This window comes from Microtus oregoni, unplaced genomic scaffold (genome assembly GCF_018167655.1).
Source record: "Microtus oregoni isolate MIOR12 unplaced genomic scaffold, Mior012 000020F_ref0000438, whole genome shotgun sequence".
Taxonomy (NCBI): Eukaryota; Metazoa; Chordata; class Mammalia; order Rodentia; family Cricetidae; genus Microtus; species Microtus oregoni.
The window spans coordinates 4,961,298-4,983,321 of record NW_024543079.1 but is presented as its reverse complement, the minus strand read 5'-3'; the positions used below and the strand labels follow the sequence as shown (position 1 = coordinate 4,983,321).

At 51.1% G+C, this 22,024-nt stretch overlaps 1 protein-coding gene across 1 annotated transcript; it reads left to right on the top strand.

The window, feature by feature from the left end:
- The first annotated feature begins 2,810 nt into the window (after nt 1-2,810).
- Nucleotides 2,811-16,634, top strand: Cd40 (CD40 molecule). Its single transcript, XM_041670666.1, has 9 exons — nt 2,811-2,910; nt 7,924-8,002; nt 8,316-8,441; nt 8,684-8,830; nt 9,229-9,322; nt 12,372-12,433; nt 15,065-15,154; nt 15,271-15,302; nt 16,100-16,634. The coding sequence occupies exons 1-9, from the start codon at nt 2,860-2,862 to the stop codon at nt 16,289-16,291; spliced, it is 873 nt and encodes a 290-aa protein (XP_041526600.1). The 5' UTR covers nt 2,811-2,859; the 3' UTR covers nt 16,292-16,634.
- Nucleotides 16,635-22,024: the final 5,390 nt, after the last annotated feature.

Sequence of the window (22,024 nt, the reverse complement as noted above, 5' to 3'; positions counted from 1 at the left end):
CACAAACCCTGTCAAATGCATAACAGAGTAACAGAGTTAAACCACACACACGCGCACAAGCACATATATGTACATGTAAGTACAGTATACTTTGTAAGAAAGGGGACAAAAAAGGATACATATTAAGTGATGAGGAGGGACATTTTTCAGTAAAAGACAAGAGCAGAGCTGGGTCTTTGGATAGTGATGCCACAGACTCCCCTGACCTCCACACATGCTCCTCAGCCATTCACTCTTCCCCTGCTCCTCACAATGGCCATTTCCTCCAGGATCCCCAAATCTTGCATCACTGTTCTTTCTAGCACCCCTTGCCCTACCTCTATTGCTGGACCCTTCCCTCGATGAGATGCTGGCATTGCCACCTCCCCTGGAAACATATCACCACCCCTCTCCCTCCTCTTGCCTTTCTCAGCCCAACACGATTCTGTTCTTTCTCTAGGCCTCAGCGATTCTGTTCTTTCTCTAAGCCTCGACACCAGCATCTCCTCAGGATGTGTGTGAACCGAAATATCTTCCCTTTATCTTGTCTGGTCTGCACCCCATGGGGCAACATGAAGGCTACTATTTATTCTTTCACACATTAATTTAAGATGCTTTAATTGCCGCTATGATATGTTTTATATAATATAATTAATGTTTTAATTCTGTGTACTGGCTTTCCCCAGGCAGTTCTGTGAAGGGCCCAATTTTGGAATCAAGCAAATAAGGAATAAGCAATAGCCGAAGTTTCTAGTAATCCCCCATTCACAGAAATGAAAACCAGGCTTGTCTTCCAAAGGGAATAAAAAAGAAAAAGATAGTTTAATTTTCTCTTCATCTCGGGTGTCTTTGGGTGTCTTTAATGGAGACCGCGCGTCCCCAATTTGAGTGCTTCTGGCATTTTTGTATGTGATCGCCATCCTTTCTACCCAAGGGGCCACTGTGGTTTGAGGTCAGTCTTGAGGCTTCCAGAGTTGTGTCCCCTTTGCCATCTTCTTTGTGATGAGGGCTGCTTCTGAGAGAAAAGTGACAACCAGTTCACATACTACCCTGAGATAGGACAGTGGCAGAGGTGACAGAGACTGGACAGGTTCCAGAGGGAGAAGACTGCAGCAGAACCCAGGGTCCAGGCATGCTCCGCAGCTGTTCATCTGGCCTGTGCTCCTCTCAGAGGTAACTTCTTCCGGGACTCCTAAGTCTAGCATAAAGATAAATGAAGCTATTACTGTGTTTTATGTAGCAAAAGCCCTGTGGTGGTTTCATCAAGAATGGCCCCTATAGGCTCATATGTTTTAATGCTTGGTCTCCAGTTAATGGAACTGTTTGGGAAGATTAGGAGGTGTGGCCTTTTTGGAGGGGATGTGTCACTGTGGGCTTTGAGATTTCAAAAGCCCATGCCAGGCCCAGAGCACCCTGCCTGCCACCTGCTGCCTATGGATCAGGAGGTAAAGCTCTCAGTTACCGCTCCAGGGCCATGCCTGTCTGCTTCCCACCATGATGGTCATGGACGAACCCTCTGAAACTGCAAGCAAGTCCCCAAGTTAAATGCTTTCTTTTGTAAGAGTTGCCTTGGTATGTATGGTCTCTTCACAGCAATAGAACAGCAAGCAAGACAGGCCCCAAGGCTGGGGTTATCCTTTCCTTTCCCATCCCACCTTCCTTTTTCTTTGCAGCCTGGCCTCTCTGCATGGTCTGGACATTCAGCCTGCGGAGGATCAACATCCCAAGCACCATCTAGTTCAAGTTCCTGGGAAAGGGTAAAGAGGGAATTGCTGCTCAAGTGAACTCAGTGCATCAGACCCAAGGCTTAGACCAGAACCCAGGCCACCCTAGCTGCAGAGTAGAATGCTGACCCTGGTTCAGAAATAGCGGTGGTAGTGGAGGGTGTGGGGTAAAGGCATGGTCTATGAAGCCTGACGATCTAAGTTTGAGATATGGGTCTCACGTGGTGGAAGGAGACAACTAACTCCCCTGAGTTGTTCCCTGATCCCCATATACTCCATGAGGACATGGGGGAGGAGGAGAAAAGAAGTAGGGAGGAGGAGGAGCAGGAGAGAATATGATGAATAATGGACGGGCTGGGGTGACGACCCCGGAGGTAAAGTGCCTGCCACGCAAGCATGAGGGCCAGAGTTCAGATCCTTGCTCCCGAGCACCCCCCACCAAAAGGAGGAATAGGAGGGGTCCTGGGATCCTACGAAAGGCTGGTTCACCCAGTATATACCCGTCTCCAGACTCCAGAAGGAGCTGGGATGGGAGAGACACCAGAAACACGTGGGTGGCATGCATGGATGGGAGGATGGGGCTCTGCCCCTACACGTGGGAATTTCCTTCTCAAGAAAGAGAAACTGAGTAGGGAACTCATTTCCTTGAATTACTTCCCAGCTCTCCAAAGTGGTTTTTCCCGTTTTCTGGGTTTGCGGCGATGCTGGGGACTTCCTTAGACCTCTCTGTCCCTATTGGGGACACTTTCGGTTCTGCGGAGATTCCCGGAGGTATTGGGGGAACTGTGGGTAACCCGTGGCGCTCCCCACCTCTGGCCCCTATAGAAATCCTTCTCCCCTGTGTTCCTTGCAAGCAGGAGGGTTCCTAGCTCTGCTATAGGTGGTTCTCGGGGTCCCGAGTTGTGAAGAAAGGGGTACCGTTGGGATCACGCTTCCTCCTGCTGCTTAGGTGTTGGTCCGACCCTTAAACTCCCTGGGGAATCAGACTTTTGGGAAGGTCCTGGGGGGGAAATCCCTGTTCTGCGACTAGCCAGAGGCCCTCCGCGATTGGTGAACGAAGACCCCGCCCCCTTCCTGGGCGGGGCCCCTGGCCGAGACTTTGGAGTTAGAAGGAGGCACCACCCTAAGCTCTGTGATCTGGCCGCTTGAACCCGCTATGGTGTCTTTGCCTTGGCAGTGCGTGCTTTGGGGCTGCTTGTTGACAGCGGTGAGTGGCTTCTGTCCCGACCCCAAGGGATTTGAGAGTGGGCGATGGACTTGGGGAAGAAGATCTTCCTAGCTGGTTTGGGGGGAAAGGCGGGGAGGGGCGAGTAGTCAAGATCTCTGGTCTTGACTGTAAAATAAGGTGGGCTGCCCTTTTCCCCTTCCAGAAGGTTGGGGTTCTGTTCCGCGTAGTCCACAGGGGGAGCTTAGGGAGGGCATGCTTACACAGCGGTGCCGGGACAACTTTATCCAATCCAAGTCTGGGCTCAGGAGCTGGCCACAGAGACTGGAAAGGGTTTGGAGTGCACAGGAAGATAGCCTGGCTAGGGGAAGGGGCGGGTCTGCCTTGTTTCCTGTCACTTTCCCTTTGTAGACAGATGCCTGCCACAGTGGTTATCTTCTCCCAGCTAGTTGAACCCTTTTACTTCCAGGGCATCTTGCGGGAACAAGACCCTGGGCATTTTCTTGGTAAGAGGCGATTTAACAACCACCACGCCCTACCGTAGCCAAGCTAATCCAGGAGGAATCCCCAAGTTGGTGCCATTGCCTCTTGAACTTAACATGGCGTAGGAGATACCCAGAACAGGGGAATAGCAGTGGAACCCAAGACAGGATGAAGAGACCAGCCTCGGTTTCTCCGGGCACCAGAATGGCTCAGACCCAGCCAAGCACATCGCCGGGATTTTCAGAAGCCAGAACTTGATTCACTTTTGGTTTAAATGTATGTCTGCAGTTCCTCATTCTGGAGGCTGGGAATCCCCTGACGACCTGAGTCTCAGCCCCGCGCCTCTGGCTGGGCTCCCCATGTTTTCAGGCACTGTAGAGTCTTTTTGGTTGGAGACAGGGACTTAGGTGTTTCAGCTGACTTCGAATTGCCCACGTGGGCAGGTGTCATGTTACAGGCCTGGCTTTCTGTAGCTGGAACCCTTAGTGCCTTTAGCACATACTATCAATCATGAGTTGAGAGAGAATCTCATTTAACCCATGTTGGCTTCAAACTTGCTGTGTAGTTGAGGAGAACTTTTTATTTCTTTCTTTTTTCCCCTCCTGCATTGTGTGTGTATGTGGTTTGTATGTATGTATACAATTGCCAGGTATGTGTGTGTTCTTGCATGTGGGGCATGAAGCTGATATCATGAGTCATTCTCGGACACCTTACTCATTGAGGCAGGGTCTCAATCAAATTCAGAGCTCCCCACATGACAAGTCTCACTAGCCAGCTTGCTTTGGGAATCCCCCATCTTTGCTTTGTGAGGCTGGAATGACAGGGCGGCCACTACAAATGCCTGGTATTTCCATGTGTTTCTGGAGATCTGAACAATGGTCCACACACTTATGTGGCAAGCACTTTAATCGCTGAGCCATCTCTCCTGCCCTTGAATTTCTGTGTAGTGCTGGGACTACAGGCATGCGTCGCCACGGTCAGTTTTATGTGGTTCTTAGAATGGAATCTAGGGCTTCATGCGTGCTAGGGCAGACATTGTAGGAACTGAGCTGCATCCCCAGCAGAGGGCTGTAGATTCTGACATGAGGCCTGGGCAAGGATAACTGTCAGGGTCAGAAGCAGGAGAGGAGAGGAAATGAAGAAGCTTCCTTATAAGCTTTTATTTACACGCTAAGCCAGTGGTTCTCAACCTGTGGGTCTCGACCCTTTTGGGGGGAATCTAACAACCCTTTCACAGGGGTTGCCTAAGACCATTGGAAAACAGATACTTACACTACATAACAGTAGTGTAATTCATAACAGTATCAAAATTATGCTTATGAAGTAGCAACGAAAATAACTTTATGGTTAAGGGTCACCACAACATGAGGAACTGTATTAGTGGGTCGCTGCGTCGGGAAGGGTGAGAACCACTACCTTAAGCAATGGCTCTTAGGGAGACCGGATGCAGGAGGGAGGTAGAGTGGGTAAGAAGAGGATGAGGGTCTTTTGGGAGGAATGGAGGAAGAAACCAAGGTGCCTGGACCTCCCAGGCAAAATCTGCCCTTGTGAGCCACACTCTGGGCTCCAGGTAGGGGCTGGGCCCTGGCAGAAATAGCAAGTGCTATTTAGCGAGGTCTATCTATGCACGGATCTGGGAGAGAGATTGCATACGGCCTCTCTTTGACTTCTTCCTGCTCCTGTTACCCAGATGACCAAAATGAGGCTCAGGAAGAGGAAGAGGTTCATCCAAAGTCTCTCGACATGGATATGAATCCATATCTGCCTGACTTCTGACCTTGACACTCACAGGGCGAGGGGTCCCAAGTTGTGGCCCTGAGAACTTTGGGGACTAGAAACTGGGGTTGGCGCGTCAGAGGAAAGTTGTCTCTTTCACTTGCTCGAAGGCGCCATCAAGGACTTTCACTTCTCTGGAAGTAGGGTGGGAAGTCTGCCGAGGTGCTGCCTGGGGATGCAGTGTGGCTGGAGGAGTTTCAGCTGCGTTTCATTACGTGATTTGCTCAGATACCCAGGTTGAATGAGAGCAACCCATCAGCTGACTCCTGGCCAGTCAGTCAGTTGCCAGGGTGCAGGGCACCCAGACAGACGCTCATCTGTGTGTGCCGATTAAAGCTATTTTGTGACCACGGTGGACTGCCAGGCCATCATATTCCCCACCCAACCTTCAGGGCAGGGGTTGTAATTCCATTTTAAAGGTGATGAAACAGAGCTAGAGAGATAGCTTAGCAGGTCAGAGCACACGCTGCCAAGTTCAGTTCTTAGCACCTGCCCTGGGCTAGCACATGAATAAAATAATAAAAACCAATCTTTAATGATGAGAAAACACAGCCTCAGAAAAGCGGGAGACTTAGTTTATGTTGCAGAATGACTCCTCTCATCCTCAAAGGTGGGTGCCCTGCAACCCTAGCCATGGTTGTTTGTAAAGCGTAGCCTGACTTTAAGGAATGCACATGGGGGCTGGAGGGCTGGCTCAGCAGTTAGGAGCATGTGCAGCCCTGGTGGAGGGCTGGGGTTAGGTTTCTAGCTCCCACACTGGAGCTGGGGCTGCAACTCTGGCTCCAAGGAGTTTCTGATTCGCTCTACGGAACACTGAGGTACCTGCCCGCACACATAACCAGATATAGACATGCATATCTACCTATAATCAAAATAAAACAAACCTTTTGGTTAGAGAGATGGTTAGAGCAGTTGTTGCTCCTGCACAGGACCCAGGTTCCATTCTCCAGCACCTACAGGGTGGCTCACAACTGTCCTTGGCACCAGTTTCAGGGGACCCAATGTCCTCTTCTGGCCTCCAAGGGCACCAGGCACACACCAGTGCAGGCTAAACACTCATACACATAAAGTAAATAAATCTAAAAAAATTTTTAAATCTTAAAAAAAGACCCCAAAACCTCACATAAGTTCCCAAGTACCAGTCTGGGGAGAAAGCTCAGTGATTGAAGCAGTTGCCATGGCAACCCGTCGACCTGAGTTCATCCCTGGAACCCATGTGAGGTGTGTGCGGGAGAAGCCTGCAGTCCTAGTGCTCCTACAGCGAAGCAGCAGAGTCCCCTGAAGTTCCCAGGCCAGCTAGCTGGGCATATGCCGCTGAGAACAGCAAAGAGACCCTGTTTTAAACAGGTGGAAAGTGAGGATTGACACCAATATTGTACCCTGACCTCCACACACTGCATGCGTCAAGTCACAAACGGCACCGTGCAGCCTCACCATACAGTTCTTTTAAAAACTCTCACACTTTGAAAAAGTTAATTTTAATTACACTTATGTATATATGTATGTATGCATGTGTCCTTGAGTACCACAGGGTGTGTGTGGAGGTCAGAGGACAACTTATGGGAGCCAATCTTTCCTACTATGTGGTTCTTAGGGATTGAACTCAGGTCAACCTTTCCTTCCTTCCTTCCTTCCTTCCCTCCTTCCCTCCTTCCCTCCTTCCCTCCTTTCTTTTCTGTTTTGTTTTTTGTTTGTTTTTGAGACAGGGTTTCTCTGTGTATCCTTGGCTGTCCTGCATGTGCTTTGTAGACTAGGCTGGCCTTGAACTCACAGAGATCCTCCCGCCTCTGCCTGAGTTTAACACCTGCACCGCCACACCTGGCTAGTTAATGCCTTTGCTAAACCCCCTTTTAAAACTAGAATCAAGACAGGCCCAGGGAGAGGGCTCTAGGCGAGTACAGCGAGGAGCTGAGGTTTACTAATCTTGTTGAGAGTCTGTTGCGTGTATTTTTAGGGTTTCTTTTAATTTATAGGAAGTGATACTGGCTGTTCTCTCAAGGCAACAGTAGATTTACAGTTAAAGAGAAGTTTAAATTAGCAAGACGCGGTTCATAGCATGGGTGGTACCCAGTCACCCCAGAAACGGTGAGATTGAAACAGTCAGTGGAGACGGGACCTGCTGAGAGCTTTGAATTCTGTCCCCGTAGGACCCTAAAATCTAGCCTGACTTTAAGGAGCACACATACAGGCTGGAGGGATGGCTCAGCAGTTAAGAGCATGTGTGGCCCTTGCAGAGGACCCGAGTTAGGTTCCTAGCACCCACGCTGGGCAGCTCACAGCCCCTTGCAAGTCTAGCTCCGAAAAGTATCTGATTCGCGTTTCTGATCTCTGAGGGCATCTGCCCCCGCACAGTGTCTCAGCCCCCTTGCTGCTCAGTGTTGCCCTTCGTAGACTGATTCCTATCCTTCTGACCTCAGATGGTGTGGAGCTGGGGACAGAGACCATGGCGGTGCTTAGAAGGAGAAGGGCTGAGGCCAGCTGGAGCCTGCAGGCTTGGACTCCAGGAAGTGCTCCAGTGTTCCCTTCCTGCTGGGTCTTTAGGAGCACTGAGGAGTCAAGTGGATCTATTTGGGTTACAGAGTTCTGAGTTTTTGCTTTGTAAGATGGCAAAATGACTCTCTGGATTTTTTTTTTATAATCACACCACTTGGCAATATAGTAAAAAATCAAATATGCCACATACTGTGGGGGCTTTCTTTTCTGCTTTGGATTTCCACATCTGTCGCAGTCGGTGCCTTGGCTAACTTTCAACATGCCTGTCCAAGATCCCTTCCGGTTACACACTTCTGTGTTTAGGTCCATCTAGGACAGTGTGCTGAATGTGGTGACAAACAGTACCTCTTCAATGGCCAGTGCTGTGACTTGTGCCCGCCAGGTGAGATGACAGCCTCTCCAGCCCCCCCCCCCCCCCCGAGACCCTCCCCTCTCGGTTTGCTGGCAGATGCCGATACCATGTATGACCTGTGAACTCAAGCCTAAAAACGACTCATGCCCCTTCCCCTTCCTTGATGCCAGAATGCCCCAGGCTTCCCTGGGTCTTCCATTTTCCCTACTCATGTAGGGTCTGAGATGCCCACTCCCAAGCTCCCTTCCCCCCAGGCCCTGGCTCACCTGGTTAGTGACAGGGTCTGATTCACAGAACTGGCCTGAGCTGCCACATTTCCTCACCCCCCCCCCCTTTTTTTCAGGAAAGAGACTGGAGGAACACTGCTCGGCTCACTTCAAGACCCAGTGCCTCTTGTGTAGCTCAGGCGAATTCATGGACAAGTGGAACAAAGAGACACGGTGTTACCAGCATACACACTGTGAACCTAGTGCGTGGGACTGCTTGGGGAGGTGCACTTGAGAACTGGCTTAATATTCCTAACAGTGGCATCCCTATGACTTCAGTAGCCCGGATCTGTGCCCACCAGTGGAACTCTGGGCTGTTGAATAAGTTAGGTGATCACAGTCTGTGGTAGGAAGAGGGTGTAAGAAAACAGGAGATGATGTGAGAAGTGGGGTTCTTGGTGCTGTCAGGGCGGGGTTCCCATTCTTCCTTCTCATCTCTGCTCAGATGATGGGCTCCAGGTTGAGAAGGAGGGCACCTCAGATACAGACACCGTTTGTGCCTGTAAGGAAGGTCAACACTGTACCAGCAAGGAGTGCGTGAGATGTGTGTCGCACACGTCCTGTGGCCCCGGCTTTGGAGTTAAGCAGATGGGTAAGTGGCCTGCCTAGGGAAACAGCTCTGTGGGTAGGAGGGAAGAACTGGGGGCTCAGCAGTTGGCCTTTGGTCCTCAGAGACTGAGGGGGTAGAGACTCCCTCCTCCCCCAACTGGCATCTTCCTTCTCGTTAACAGGAAATGGGATCTTTTGCTTTCTGGTCTTGGCTATGGGCAACTTCCTGGGGAAGGGGGAGGAGACCCCTGATGGATTGCAGCCTTGGAGGGGAGGAGACCCTTGCTGGATTGCAGCCTTGTTGGGGGGGAGGGCTACTGCAGTGGGACCAGGAGCTGAAGGCAGGTGTTCTTTCCTGCCCTGCCTGTCTGCTGGCTCCCTTGGGACTCAGATCCTGTGGCCCATTGAGATTGTTGATCCATCCTCTCCACACGCTCCCAGCCACAGGGACAGCTGACACTGTGTGTGAACTCTGCCCAGCTGGCTTCTTCTCCAGTGTGTCATCCACTTCTGAAAAGTGTCATCCTTGGACAAGGTATAAGAGTTGCCTCTCCTTAACCAAAAGTAGTGTGGGTCCGCCTGCCCTTCAGTCCCCTCCCCCATGGCCACACTCACTTGTGAAAGTGACCTCGTGGCTGGTCTAAGGGATACTTCCTGCATTTTTCTTTTCCTTGCCTGCTCTGATTGGTTAATAGAATCTCTTGATTTCTCTAACTTCTTGAAATCTCTCTTTTTGAGGCACCATGACACCCCCTTCTCTCCTCTTCTGTTCCTTGCCAGATCTTCTGCTTTTTTGGTGTGTGCATGTGTGTGTGTGTGCATGCATGTATGTGTATACACTCCTGTGTGTGCATATATATGTTTGCATATTTACGTGTGCATATGTGTGATACCTATCAACCTGGAGTATTGTTCCTTAGGCATTGTTCACCTTTTTCTTTTGTTTTGAGACAGTCTTTCGCTGGCTTGGAACTTGCCAAGTAGACTAGGCTGCCTGGCCAGAGTCCCAGGGACCCTCTGTCTCCTCCCCAGCACTGGGATTACAACCACATGCCACTAAGTCTGGATTTTTTTTTTTTTAATGTGGGCTCTCAGGATCAAACTCTTGTTCACAGGGCAAGTACTTTCCTCACTGAGTTATCTATCTCCCCAGCCCTTCTTGAGTCTTCATTGCTTCTCTGTTGCTTTGTCGGGGTTCTCTTCTCCCCAGTCACTTTCCCCGGCTCTCCTGAGCTTCTCTTATCTACATCAGTGGTTCCATCTCCCCCTGGATCTGTCGTTTGGGCCCCAGATGATCAAGTCCCATTCCTGAATGTGATGTTTCACCAACATCTCTGACTCTGTATATCCAGGGTGGGCCCCTAGCCAAGCCCCAAGTGAGAGGCAGACTCTGGCTCCAGGCAGTCACAGTGAGCCGCCCACCCTTGCTTCCCCTCCACTTCAGTCGGGTCCATACGTCTGGTATGGGCATCTTGGGAGTTCACCTCCTTTTCCTCTAGTGCAGTCAACTTGGGCCTCAATCACTGTGGTGTGGTGATAGCATCATCCCCTCACAGGCTCCCTGCCTCTGGTGCCCACCTTGGTTGATTCTGCATCATATTGTCATTGTGAGTGTCTGTAGCCCCTTTGGATCAGGGTGCTTCATGATTTAAAGCACTCCGTGGCTCCCCGCTGCCTCTGGGAGGAAGCCTTGACACTTTGGTGTCTAGCTGCGGTCCCCTAACTCTTCCTTTACACCTTGCACCCTGCATTTGCACCCCTGAGCACAGTTTATTCTTTTGCTTCAAAGTCTCCTGCTTGGTAAGACCCTTAACTACATGCCCCATTATCTTTTTAACCGGGCAAACGCCTCCTGCAGGCTGTTTCCTCAGTACTCCTTCCCAGAGAGTCTACTAGTAAACAAGGAAACACTGGACACATATGCTCCCCCATGACCTCTTATACAAGTTGTGGTTGGCCATCTGTACTTAGTTCACAGTTCCCAAAGGCTAACAAACTTTTTCTTTTCTTTTCTTTTTTGAGATAGAGTTTCTCTCTGTAATACCTCTGGCTGTTCTGGAACTTGCTTCGTAGACCAGGCTGACCTCAAACTCACAGAGATCTGCCTGCCTCGGCCTCCCGAGTGCTGGGATTAAAGGCACGCACCACCACCTCCCAGCCCCTAACAACTTCATAAATAGAGAGTTGTAGCCCCCACCTCCGGCCCCGCTCTGTCTCCTGCATTTGGAATGGTGCCATCTGCAAGCAGGCACTCATCAGCGTCCACTGGTGTGTATTGGCTGATCATAGGTTCCTGTATCGGAGTCCAATGTGCCCCCACCACGCTGCTCCACTTAGCTAGTGTGTGCTATTTCAACTTTGTACCTTTTGGGGCCCTTCTGATCTTCCTCTGGGGATCCCCTAATCTGCCTCAGCATGTGTGGGACCCTCAGCTTCCTATCTGGAGCTGGAATGCCCCTTCTCTCTGGAGGCTTCAGATGAAGATGCTGAGTGTTTTTCTCACACAGCTAAAGCACATGCTTTCTCTGAAGTTCCCCTTTCACTGCTCTGGCTTTTCCTCTGCCCACTTCTCCCAGGAATACCCATCCCATATCTCACATCTCCACTCCTGTTCCACCCCTGGCTGGCCGTTCTCCTGCAAGCCTCCTCTATGGCCTGGGGGCAGTTCCTCTGCAACACCTCCATGAGTGGCCTGGGGGCAGTTTCTCTGCGACACCTCCATGAGTGGCCTGGGGGCAGTTCCTCGCAACACCTTCGTGTGTGTGGTCTGGGAGCAGTTCTTCTTTCTAGTTAGGTCATCTGCCTGGGTGCCAAGGACACTGTTGAGCTGCCTGGAACTTTCCTGCCTGGAGCAGGCCATCACAAGTGACCCCCACTTGACTCCCTCCTGACACACTAGTCCTGCCAAGCCAGCTCCAACTTTCACTTTTTTCAGTGCCTTCATAGTGAAATCTTCCCTGAAGGCACTTAAACCAGAGCTTCTGAACAGGGACCAGTTTTGTTCTCTGTGGGTCATTGGCTGTATCTGGTCCATCTTTCAGATGCCATCATTGGTTAGGGGGCTGTTCCTGGCATTTAGCTAGTGGAGACAGAGGCACTTTTAAATATTCTAGAAAGCTTGGAACATTTTCCAGTGCAAAACACCTTCGGGTGCTGAGATTGAGAAGCCCCACTGTAGGCCAATCATCTCCTCCCATTCCTGCCTTGAGGGTCCTGCCTTGGAACAAGGCCCTCTCAGTTTTAGCCCTTACCACAAAGCTTGATCCTCATCATCCACACCCTTGGTTATCCCTCCTTCGATGTGGGCAGTAATCTTCCCTTCCACTTGTGTGTTCCCATCCTTCCCTTAAGGACCAACTCAGGATGCTGTAGTGTAAGTCACATACTCAGTGAACGTGGACTTGCCACTCACTGTCCGACTCCTCTGGATTTGGAAGTTCTATGTTTGGGGAGCCCTGTTCTCTCTCTGTCTCACACACTCTCTCTGTCTCTCTCTGTATCTCTCCCTCCTACTCTCTCCCACCCTCCCTCCCTGCATGCGTGTGTGCATGCACATACATGTGTACATTTGTGTCTTTGTGCAGCTGTGAGGCCGAAAAGATGACGGTTATACAGGAAGGGACGAATCAGACTGATGTTGTCTGTGGTGAGTCCAGGGGAGACTGGGAAGGGTGGATTGAAGGGGGAGATCATAGGAACACTGGGGTAGGAGTGAGAATGAAAGGCACTTTGGGGAATAGTACTTCAGCTTTGGTCTTGGGAGCTGGATAAGGCATCACATTCCCTGTGTGAGCCTCAGTGTCTTTGACTGTGAAATGGGTTGACAGCAGCCCCTCCCTTACTCATGTGTTGTGAGTACCTGGTGTGGAATTTTGCCACTTGGAAATGGTGAGCGCTGTTCTGCTGCCCCGCACTTGAGGTATGGCTACACTGTGTGACTCTGTTGCCTGTTAGCCTCGGTTTGGGTGCTAGGCTGAGACGCTCCACCAGCTGCCTGGGTCACAAACGCAGACAACAGAGACGAGGCTGTCACTGTGTGAGTGAGGAAAGAGAGGGGCAAGAGCGTCAGGGCTGGTGAGCGGGCCTGTCAACAGAGCACCTCAGGAAAGTGAGGCAAGAACTTTGCCAGTTCCAGGCTAGCCTGGGCAGCTTGGGAAGGCACTGTCTCGACAGGAAGTGGAAAGAGCGCTACTGAGATGGCTCAGGAAGCTAAGTTCCTGTTGTGCAATCCTGACAATCCAGGTCCCCACACTAGTCTAGCATGTGTGAGGTCCTGGGTTAGACCCCCACACTAATCTAGCATGTGTGAGGTCCTGGGTTAGACCCCCACACTAGTCTAGCATGTGTGAGGTCCTGGGTTAGACCCCCACACTAGTCTAGCATGTGTGAGGTCCTGGGTTAGACCCCCACACTAGTCTAGCATGTGTGAGGTCCTGGGTTAGACCCCCACACTAGTCTAGCCTGTGCATAATCCTGGGTTAGATCCCCACACTAGCATTGTGAGGTCCTGGGTTAGACCCCCACACTAGTCTAGCATGTGTGAAGTCCTGGGTTAGACCCCCACACTAGTCTAGCCTGTGCATAATCCTGGGTTAGACCCCCACACTAGTCTAGCATGTGTGAGGTCCTGGGTTAGACCCCCACACTAGTCTAGCCTGTGCATAATCCTGGGTTAGACCCCCACACTAGTCTAGCATGTGCGAGGTCCTGGGTTAGACCCCCACACTAGTCTAGCATGTGTGAGGTCCTGGGTTAGACCCCCACACTAGTCTAGCATGTGTGAGGTCCTGGGTTAGATCCCCAGTGCCAGAAAGAAAAGGAAAATAAAAATATAGTCCCATTGCTTTTTCTCAAGATTGACTTTGTTCTCCTGGAAAGGAGTGAGAAAAGCACTTGAGCTCATATGTAACATGTAACAAACTATTGTAAAAGGACAGCAAGCAAGAGAGAAAAACCACTTTGATATACTAGAAAAAACAGAAACAAATGTAAAAACAGAAAACCTATGATGAACAAAAAAGCAGATTTTAAAATCAAGTAGGAGCTGCCTTGACATGACCCTGCCTACATCATCCTAATTTTGGCCCTGGTTCCAATATTATTATGATTATGATGATTATTATTGGTTTTTCGAGACAGGGTTTCTCTGTGTAACAGCTCTCCTGGACTAGCTTTGTAGACCAGGCTGGCCTCGAACTCACAGAGATCCGCCTGCCTCTGCCTCCCAAGTGCTGGGATTAAAGGCGTGCGCCACCACCACCCCCCAGCTCCAATATGAGTTTATTTAAAAGCCAGGTAGCCACCTATGAGCCAGTGTTTGTTCTGCTGGTGTTTGCCTCCCTACCTAACAGGTGGGTGTGGTGATACAGGCCTGCAGTCCCAGCACTCAGGGGCAGGATGAATGAGTGAGAACATCAAGTTTAAGGCTGGCCTGAGCCGTTTAGTGAGACCCTGTCCCAAAGAGGACCTAACCTTGATGATTAAATTTTTTTGTGTCTCCGTAATTTTTGTGGGGGAAGTGGTTGCCACCCCTTGCCTCTGAGGCCACCTGCCTTTGGGTCTTTTTATTTGTTGCTTTGAATTTGTTGCAATGTAGACACAAGAGATACAGTACCTCTCTCCTGCACACTTCTTTAGTAGATTTTAACAATGCAGATACTAGAGTTGAACAGCCGCAGCATAGGGAACAGAGCAGGGGGTGTGAAACAGGCAGGCAGTTGGGCTTTCCCTTCGCCACGCAGCTGGTGCCAGGTAGGAAGTTGGCTCATTGGGGGCCTGGTCCTCCCACCTGGAATCTCCCAAGCTCAAGAGTGATGACTTAAAAGTAAGTGTGTTTATTGTGCAAGCATGAGCTCTGACCCCAGTGCTATGAGGGGGTGGGACTGAGAAGAATTACTTCTCAGTAACAAAAGTAACTTGTTGGTTGCCAGACTAGCTCCAAGCTCAGAGAGAGACTCTGTCTCAGTAGCAGAAGGTGACATGTGACTGAGCAGGACACCTGCATCCTCCTCTGGCCTCTGAATGTGTTCACAGATACACGCACCTGCACATATCTCAGACCCACATACATTATCCCTCCTAAAATATGAATCTCTCAATTCATAAACATCGGCAAGTACCGCAAAGCATTTGAAAAGGTCCCCTAATGGCAACATCATCCACAACGCGAGTGTGCGAAAGCTCTGACTTCAGGAGGTCCGGACGCTAGAGGATGTGGCTGCTTTGGATGAGGAGTAGGTGCACTGGCCAGTGGCTCCACTCAGGTCTTTCTCTCCAGGTTTGCAGCGCCGGATGCGAGCCCTTTTGGTCATTCCCATCGTGATGGCCATCCTCATCACCATCTCCGTGGTGATGTCTTTCTGTATCAGTGAGTGCCCAGGTGGGGAAAGGGAGGGAGGGAGGGAGGACTCAGCCCTGCAGAACCAGCCAGTGCTTGATGCCAACCTGCCCTCCCAATGCCCCACCTCTTCTTTTTCTTTCTAGAAAAGAGGGTCAAGGACCCCGAGGATGATAAGGTAAGCTATCCTGGAGGGAGAAAAGCTGGAAGAGATAGTGGGCTGGTAGGGAAGCTCACGGTGCAGGGAGACAGGCTACTGCTTAGTGGGCAAAGTGCTTGCTACACAAGGACAGGAACCTGAAGTTGAACCCAGTATCCGTGAAAACAGCCTGTGAGGTCAGTGCTGGCAGGGGAAGTGGGCATGCAGAGCCTGCTAGCCAGCCAGTCTATCTGACATGAGGCGCTGCAGGTTTCGAAAGAAACCCTAACTCAGCTAATAAGATTGAGCGTGACCTCCATTAGTGCATACATGGGTGTGTGCACATACACCCAACACCACACTCCACATGTGTGTGTACACCACGTGTGTGTACACCCTTCCATACACCTCCCCCTCCACACACAGAGGAAAACGGGCTCAGGGTCTGTCCCTGGGGTCTTACCCCTCTCTAAACCTGACTCACGGCCTTCATTTCTTCCTCCAACCCAGTCACTTCCCCACTGGGAGGAACTGGGCACCACTAGAAAGCCCATGCTTTTCTCCCTCCTTGAACATAGGGGAGTCCCGCCTTAAGGGGCCAGTAGGTGGAACCAAAGGGGCAGCTTCTTCCACTGACTGGCTCTGACTCTGGAAGTTTCCTGCCAAATTTCATGTGTCCAGCAGGGGGCAGGAGGTATCCAAGAAATCAGCTTTGATACTCCCCTCCCCGCCACATACACACAAGGGGAAGGGACTTGGAGGAGGATTCCCCTCCTCAGGGGCAGGATGGCTCTGTGGCTAGGGATGATCTTGGATTGCACACCCTGGCTCCCCAGGCCTTATCCCCTGATCTTGGACAGCAAGGACCTGTGGAGATAGACTATTATCCTGGCTACAACACTGCAGCTCCTGTGCAGGAGACATTGCATGGGTGTCAGCCTGTCGCACAGGAGGATGGCAAGGAGAGCCGCATCTCAGTGCAGGAGAGACAGCTGACAGGCAGCGTGGACTTGAAGCACCTGGTCTGAGATTCTGGAGCTAGGGCACAAGGATAAGGGCCCGACTCTGATGACTGCTGACGTTTGAGATTTGCAAGGGGCAAAGACGCAGCCCAGTGCAGTTAACTGTCAAGCCTGCCCCACTGCCATCCCATCCCTCGACTTGCTTCTGAAGATGGAGGAAAAGCCTAGGCACCAGGGGTCCACAGGCCAGCAGATGACAACGATATCCACAGACAATTGCAGCAGTGCAGGATCCAGAAATGTACTCTGCAGACTTTCTCTATAAGGAGTCAATGGACACCAGAGTCTATGGCTCTGTGGCTTGTGTTGTTAGAAGGCACCAGCAGGGGACTGGCTAAATAAATCTGTAATGTATTTATACAACAGGATCTCAGAAGTACTAGCTGGTGGGACAAAAAAAAAAAAAAAGTAGTGGAATGATGGATAGAAAAACGGCTTTTAAAACACATACCCAGGCAGGTAAGATGGCTTTTGTTGGTAAAGGCACTTGCCAACAAAGCCTGAGTACCTGATTTTGTTCCCTGGGACTACATGGTAAAAGGAGCTAACCAAATCGAGAGGGTTGACATTTGACCTCCACAGGCATTTTGTGGTACCTGTTCATGCATTCGTGTATGTGCTAACCCTAAGAGTACGTGCGTGTAATCCCAGCACTCTAGGAGGAGGAGGCAGGAGGGCCAGGAGTTCAAGGCCAGTCTTGAACACAGAGTGAATTCAAGGCCAGCCTGGGCTACAGGATTTGACGGGGTCTCAAAAAACAAACACTAGCTGGGTGGTGGCGCACGCCTTTAAGCCCAGCACTAGGAACTCAGAGGCAGGTGGATCTCCGAGTTCAAGGCCAGCCTGGTCTACAGAGTGAGTTCCAGGCTACACAGAGAAACCCTGTCTTGAAAAATTAAAAACAACAACAACAACAAACAAAATCCAAACACTAAAGAACAACAACTTCTCTCGCAACAACCAAAACAAAGCTCACAGACCCTCAATACCCTCAAACAGTATTCATATGACAGTATGTAAGCAGGCTGCACCGTGTGCTCGAATACAGTCTGTATAGGTACGGAAGGCAAGCTCCAATACTGTGAATGAGACACACCGTATGTGTGGGTAAAACAGAGATGCCAAATGAAGCTCTGGAAACCCAAACTGCGAGAGAGGGTCTAGAGAGACGGCTCCTGCAGAGGGTCTTGGTCTGGTTTCCAGCACCCACACAGAGGCTTGCAGCCATACAGTTTCAGGGGATCTGATATCTTCTTCTGACATCTGTGGGCACTGAACATATGTGATGCACATACATACCACACATGCAAAATACTTGTATGCATAATACAAATGAACTCATTTTTTTTTTAAAGAGTGATGAGGTCTGTGGGCAGGTTTGTGTGTGTGTTGGGTTTTCTATGCTTCACTATTTCCAAGAGGACAGTAGATTCATATAGTGCTTATATAATTTTAAAAAATCATCAGACATGTACAAAGGAGACTAAGGGTAGACATGATGGGCGATGAGATATTTAATTTGCTATTAGGCTGGAAGAATTAGGGTATTTTCTGAGCTCAAGAGTGTCCCCACACTGCTGTGCCTCCAGGGAATTTTGCCTGTGTGTTCACATGCAGCAGTGAGTTTGCAGGGCTTCAGGTTCACAGACGCAGCCTTACAGGGATGAGAATGTGTACAGAGAGGGGGAGTGACCTGCCAATGGTAGCACAGTGGTATGCAGTGGCCCATGAACTCTGACTCTTGGTTCCAAGCTGCTCCTAGATCTGTCTCTCTGCTTTCCAGAACCTAGCCTTCGTGGACAACAACTTCCAGGGGGGATCCTGGGTCCCCTGCTGCTTTCTGACCTCCCCAAAGCTTCCCAGTCAGATGGTGCCCTCTCCTGCCCCCACGGCAGCATCTCAGGATAAAAATAGACTCTCCTGTTCTCTTTTCCTGCTGTGCCAACTGAGGGGGAGCCTAGCCAGGAGGAGCAGCAGATGGAGTAAGAGCAGAGGGGAGGGGAGGAAGGCTGGGGGACAAGGAGGGGAAAGAGCAGCCATGCCAAAGAAGTACCTCAGAGAGACTCCTGCACAGACTCGCACTGAGCTTTAACTCATGGGTCTTAGGCAGTTGGGGATCCCCCTGGAGGTCCCACTGCTTGGAGGGTGTGGATGGCAATGACTGGGCCTGGTGGAGGCCAGGGATGGGGGGCGGGGATGCTGCTGAAAGCCAAGAGAAGGACACCTGGCTTTGGCAGTCTTCCCAGACGAGCTTCCAGGGCCATTTGGAGGCACCAGGTGGAAGCTCTAGTTTAGAAAGCAGAAATGTGGTAGAGGCGGGGAGGAAACTTTGGGACCTAATCCTCTTTCCCTGCCTAGAGCCCCAATGTTGGTGGCACTGACTTCCGTGGTGGTGGTGGTGGCGGTGTGTGTTGGAGAGAGGCAAAAGACCACCTGCCACTTACTCTCCAAGTAACCTTGGGCGAGTCACTGCCACCCCTTCGGTTCCCAGTTTCTTCACCTGGTGGAGGGCAGCTGTCACATCCTGGTGGCAGGTGCCTTCAGTGATGGTTGCGCTCCCCTAGGTTAGAGGTTAAGCACAGTGACCAACTGTGAGCTTGGCAGAGCAACAGATTGCTGGGCCCTGCCTCCCATGTTTCTGGATCGAGATCAAGAAGTTGAATTTCTAGCAAGTTCCCCCAGGTGGTCCTGAAGCTGCAGGACCAGAGAACATACTTTGAGAACAGCTGCCCTTGGTACTCACACTGCTGACTAGGCAGTGGGTTTCTTGTTGGCTTTGGGATCGATGCCTGGGGCTTCCCCTGTCCTGAACACTTGCCTGCTATGGCTGCGGGCCAGGCTGGGGACAGCTGGGAGAATTAGTGTCTGGGAGCACATACTCTCAATCCAACTGAGCTGAGACAGGGTCCTATGCCCATGCTGGCCTGAAACTCACCATATAGCAGAGGCTGGCCTTGGACTTCTGATCCTCTGGTGCTGAGATTATACGCATACGCCACCACCTCCAATTTAATGTACTCCTAGGGACCGGACCCGGAGCTTCATGTGTGTCAGGAAAGTGCTGTGTCGGATGAGCTGCATCCCAGCCCCAGGGTGTCTGCACTGCTTTCTGGACTTCCTAGAGTGACGGGTCCCACATGCTCACGGCGAGCACATACGCCCCGCTGATCTCTGTTGCTTTCTAGGTTCAGTTCCCTCTACTGCTCCCTGGCTCAACGTCCTGACAGGCTGCTTGCATCCCTGCCTGTCTCTGCTGTGCTTCTGCAGAGCCAAGCATAGGAATGTAACTTTTGTATCTCTTAGCATCCTTTCTAGAGGGAGGAGGTGAGCAAGCTCTGGTTCTAACACAGTTTGACCATGAGCTGTCTGCAATACCGGGAAGTCCTCTGCAGTGTGGACATCTGTCACACATCCCTGATGAAAGGCAGTTCCTTAAGGGTCCTGCTCAGCCTGTATATTGTAGGGAGAATCAGTCTCTTACCTGGGTAGGTGCTGCTCCTCTGGTGGCAAATGAGGGGTGGCTGTGAGGCTGGCAGTGACCAGCAGGTGGCGGCAAGGTAACATCCTAAAGTTCTTGGTTTCTGCTTGGCAGCCCTGAGTGACGCCAGCTCTGCCTTGAGCTGGCTCTTCACTGGACCCATGCTTTGAAGATGAGGCCTATCCCCCTGCCTCACTCTGCAGTTTCAGTCTGACCACTGGGAGTTGTGGTCTCTTACTGCACCCATTTCACAGATGGGGCTTAAAGGTCAAACAACTTGTTAGAGCTGAGATCTGGGAGGTCTAAGTTCACTCCTATCAGGACTGTGCCTGGGGCAGATGGAAGTCTGAGCTGGGCAACCAACCAGAAGAGGAGGTGGGGCTGGAGACTAGAAAGGATGAGGGAGACTAGAAAGGATGAGGCTAGCCGGGCGGTGGTGGCGCACGCCTTTAATCCCAGCACTCGGGAGGCAGAGGCAGGCGGATCTCTGTGAGTTCGAGACCAGCCTGGTCTACAAGAGCTAGTTCCAGGACAGGCTCCAAAGCCACAGAGAAACCCTGTCTCGAAAAACCAAAAAAAAAAAAAAAAAAAAAAAAAAAAAAAAAAAAAAAAAAGAAAGGATGAGGCTACTTGGGTCAGGATCCCTCCTCTGGCTCTTCCTAGTGCATCCCAGGAGAAATGAGAGTTGTGTGTTATTGCCCAACACGCAAATGCAGCTAATTCCATAATTAAGAAGGTCTTGGTAATTGCCTAAGGAATCATGACGCAGAGGGTTTGGGATGGAAAGACTGGGAATCTCACTGTGTACAGTCGTGTGTGTGTGTGTGTGTGTGCGTGCGTGCGTGCACAAGCATATGAAGTCCTGATAGGAACCTGAGCCAGGTCAGGTCAAATGCTCTGAGCATGTGGTCTCCATCCTCTGCTATCCAGGAGGTTGGGTGGAGCCCTAGGGCTTAGGCTGTACCCATGCATGGTGACGTGGGCCCAAGGCACTGAAACCGGAGACTTAGGCACTGCTTTTGGGCAGCCTGACTAGGCACAATGGACCGCAAGGTGGGCATCCTGCAGGCATGCGCACGCAGATACCTGCTTGCAGACTCAGGTCTTGCAGTGGGTTCCTTAGGCAGCAGGAGTTATTAAAGGCTGTGCCCCGGAGGATTGTTCCCCCTGGAGTCAGTCGGGCATAGAAAATTACAAACCCACCTGCAGGGGTGGGGAGATACAGTTTAATTTAAAACAAGGGGGTGGGGGATCGTGCTGCATTTTGGGGTGGGGCAGCATTTCCTGGAAGGGGCTTTCCCTGAAACTAGCAGTGTGGTAAAATAGGGGTTCTAGAAAGATCAACCAACAGATTTTGCCTGAGGGGCAGTGGGCTGGGGACCCTCCTTTCTTGCCTTGATCTCGTCTCTGTCACCAGGCCTCCTGCCTCCCCCCCCCCTCTCTCTCTCTGTGTGTGTGTCTCTCTCCCTCCCTCTCTCTCCCTCCCTCTCTCTCCCTCCCTCTCTGCAGACTGGTGTGCCCCCGCTGGGCCTTGGCACTCTGCCAGCCCCCTGCCTCCTCCTCACCCCAGGTCTCCCTCCCACTCCCTCCAGGGACTGTCTGGTCCTCTGCTCTGTCCTTCCCACTTCCTGCCCACCTCCTTCATCTCCCGCTCCTCTGCCTCACCCAGGTTCTCTTTCGAACAAGTGTTGTTGTTTTGACTAATTATAAAAGTCATATTCCTGCATCACACCCCCGTCCAAGCAATAAACAGGACCAGGAAAGCAGGGCCACCTGTAAGCCTCCCACCATCCTGCCAATCATAAGGTATGGTCCTTTCAGAATTGCTTTTTTGTGCCAGAAATAGTTTCTAAACTTGAGATATTATTATATGCACTGTTTTGTAAGCAGCTTTCTTTGCTTGGTGGGACACACCAGACGTCGCTCCATGCCAGTGAATATATAGATCGACAGCGTGGTTTTAATCACTACAGATTCCACTTGCATGGCAGGCTCCTGACTCATTAGGGAACCCCATGTTGCTGGGCACATGGGGGTTGCAAGGCACGCTTTCTTCCTCTTCTGGTTCTCCCTCTGGACCCCCCTGGGTGCATTCTCTCTCTCTCTCTCTCTCCTTCCATTTTCTTTCCATCCATCCCTTCTACTCTCCTGCCTTCATCTCTGACATCTCTGGCCCCGGCTGTTTCCTTCAAGCCCTCTGCACCCTGCCGAGGGGCTGGGGGGTCGGCTGTGTTTAACACCCGCTCCCCTGTGTCAGACGT

What these genes read in the sequence shown, in the direction of transcription:
- Cd40 (XM_041670666.1), top strand. Translation starts at nt 2,860, where the DNA reads ATGGTGTCTTTGCCTTGGCAGTGCGTGCTTTGGGGCTGCTTGTTGACA. An exon ending in CTTTGGAGTTAAGCAGATGG is followed by an intron (nt 8,831 to 9,228) that starts GTAAGTGGCCTG and finishes ACACGCTCCCAG; the next exon opens with CCACAGGGACAGCTGACACT. An exon ending in GGTGATGTCTTTCTGTATCA is followed by an intron (nt 15,155 to 15,270) that starts GTGAGTGCCCAG and finishes TTTTCTTTCTAG; the next exon opens with AAAAGAGGGTCAAGGACCCC.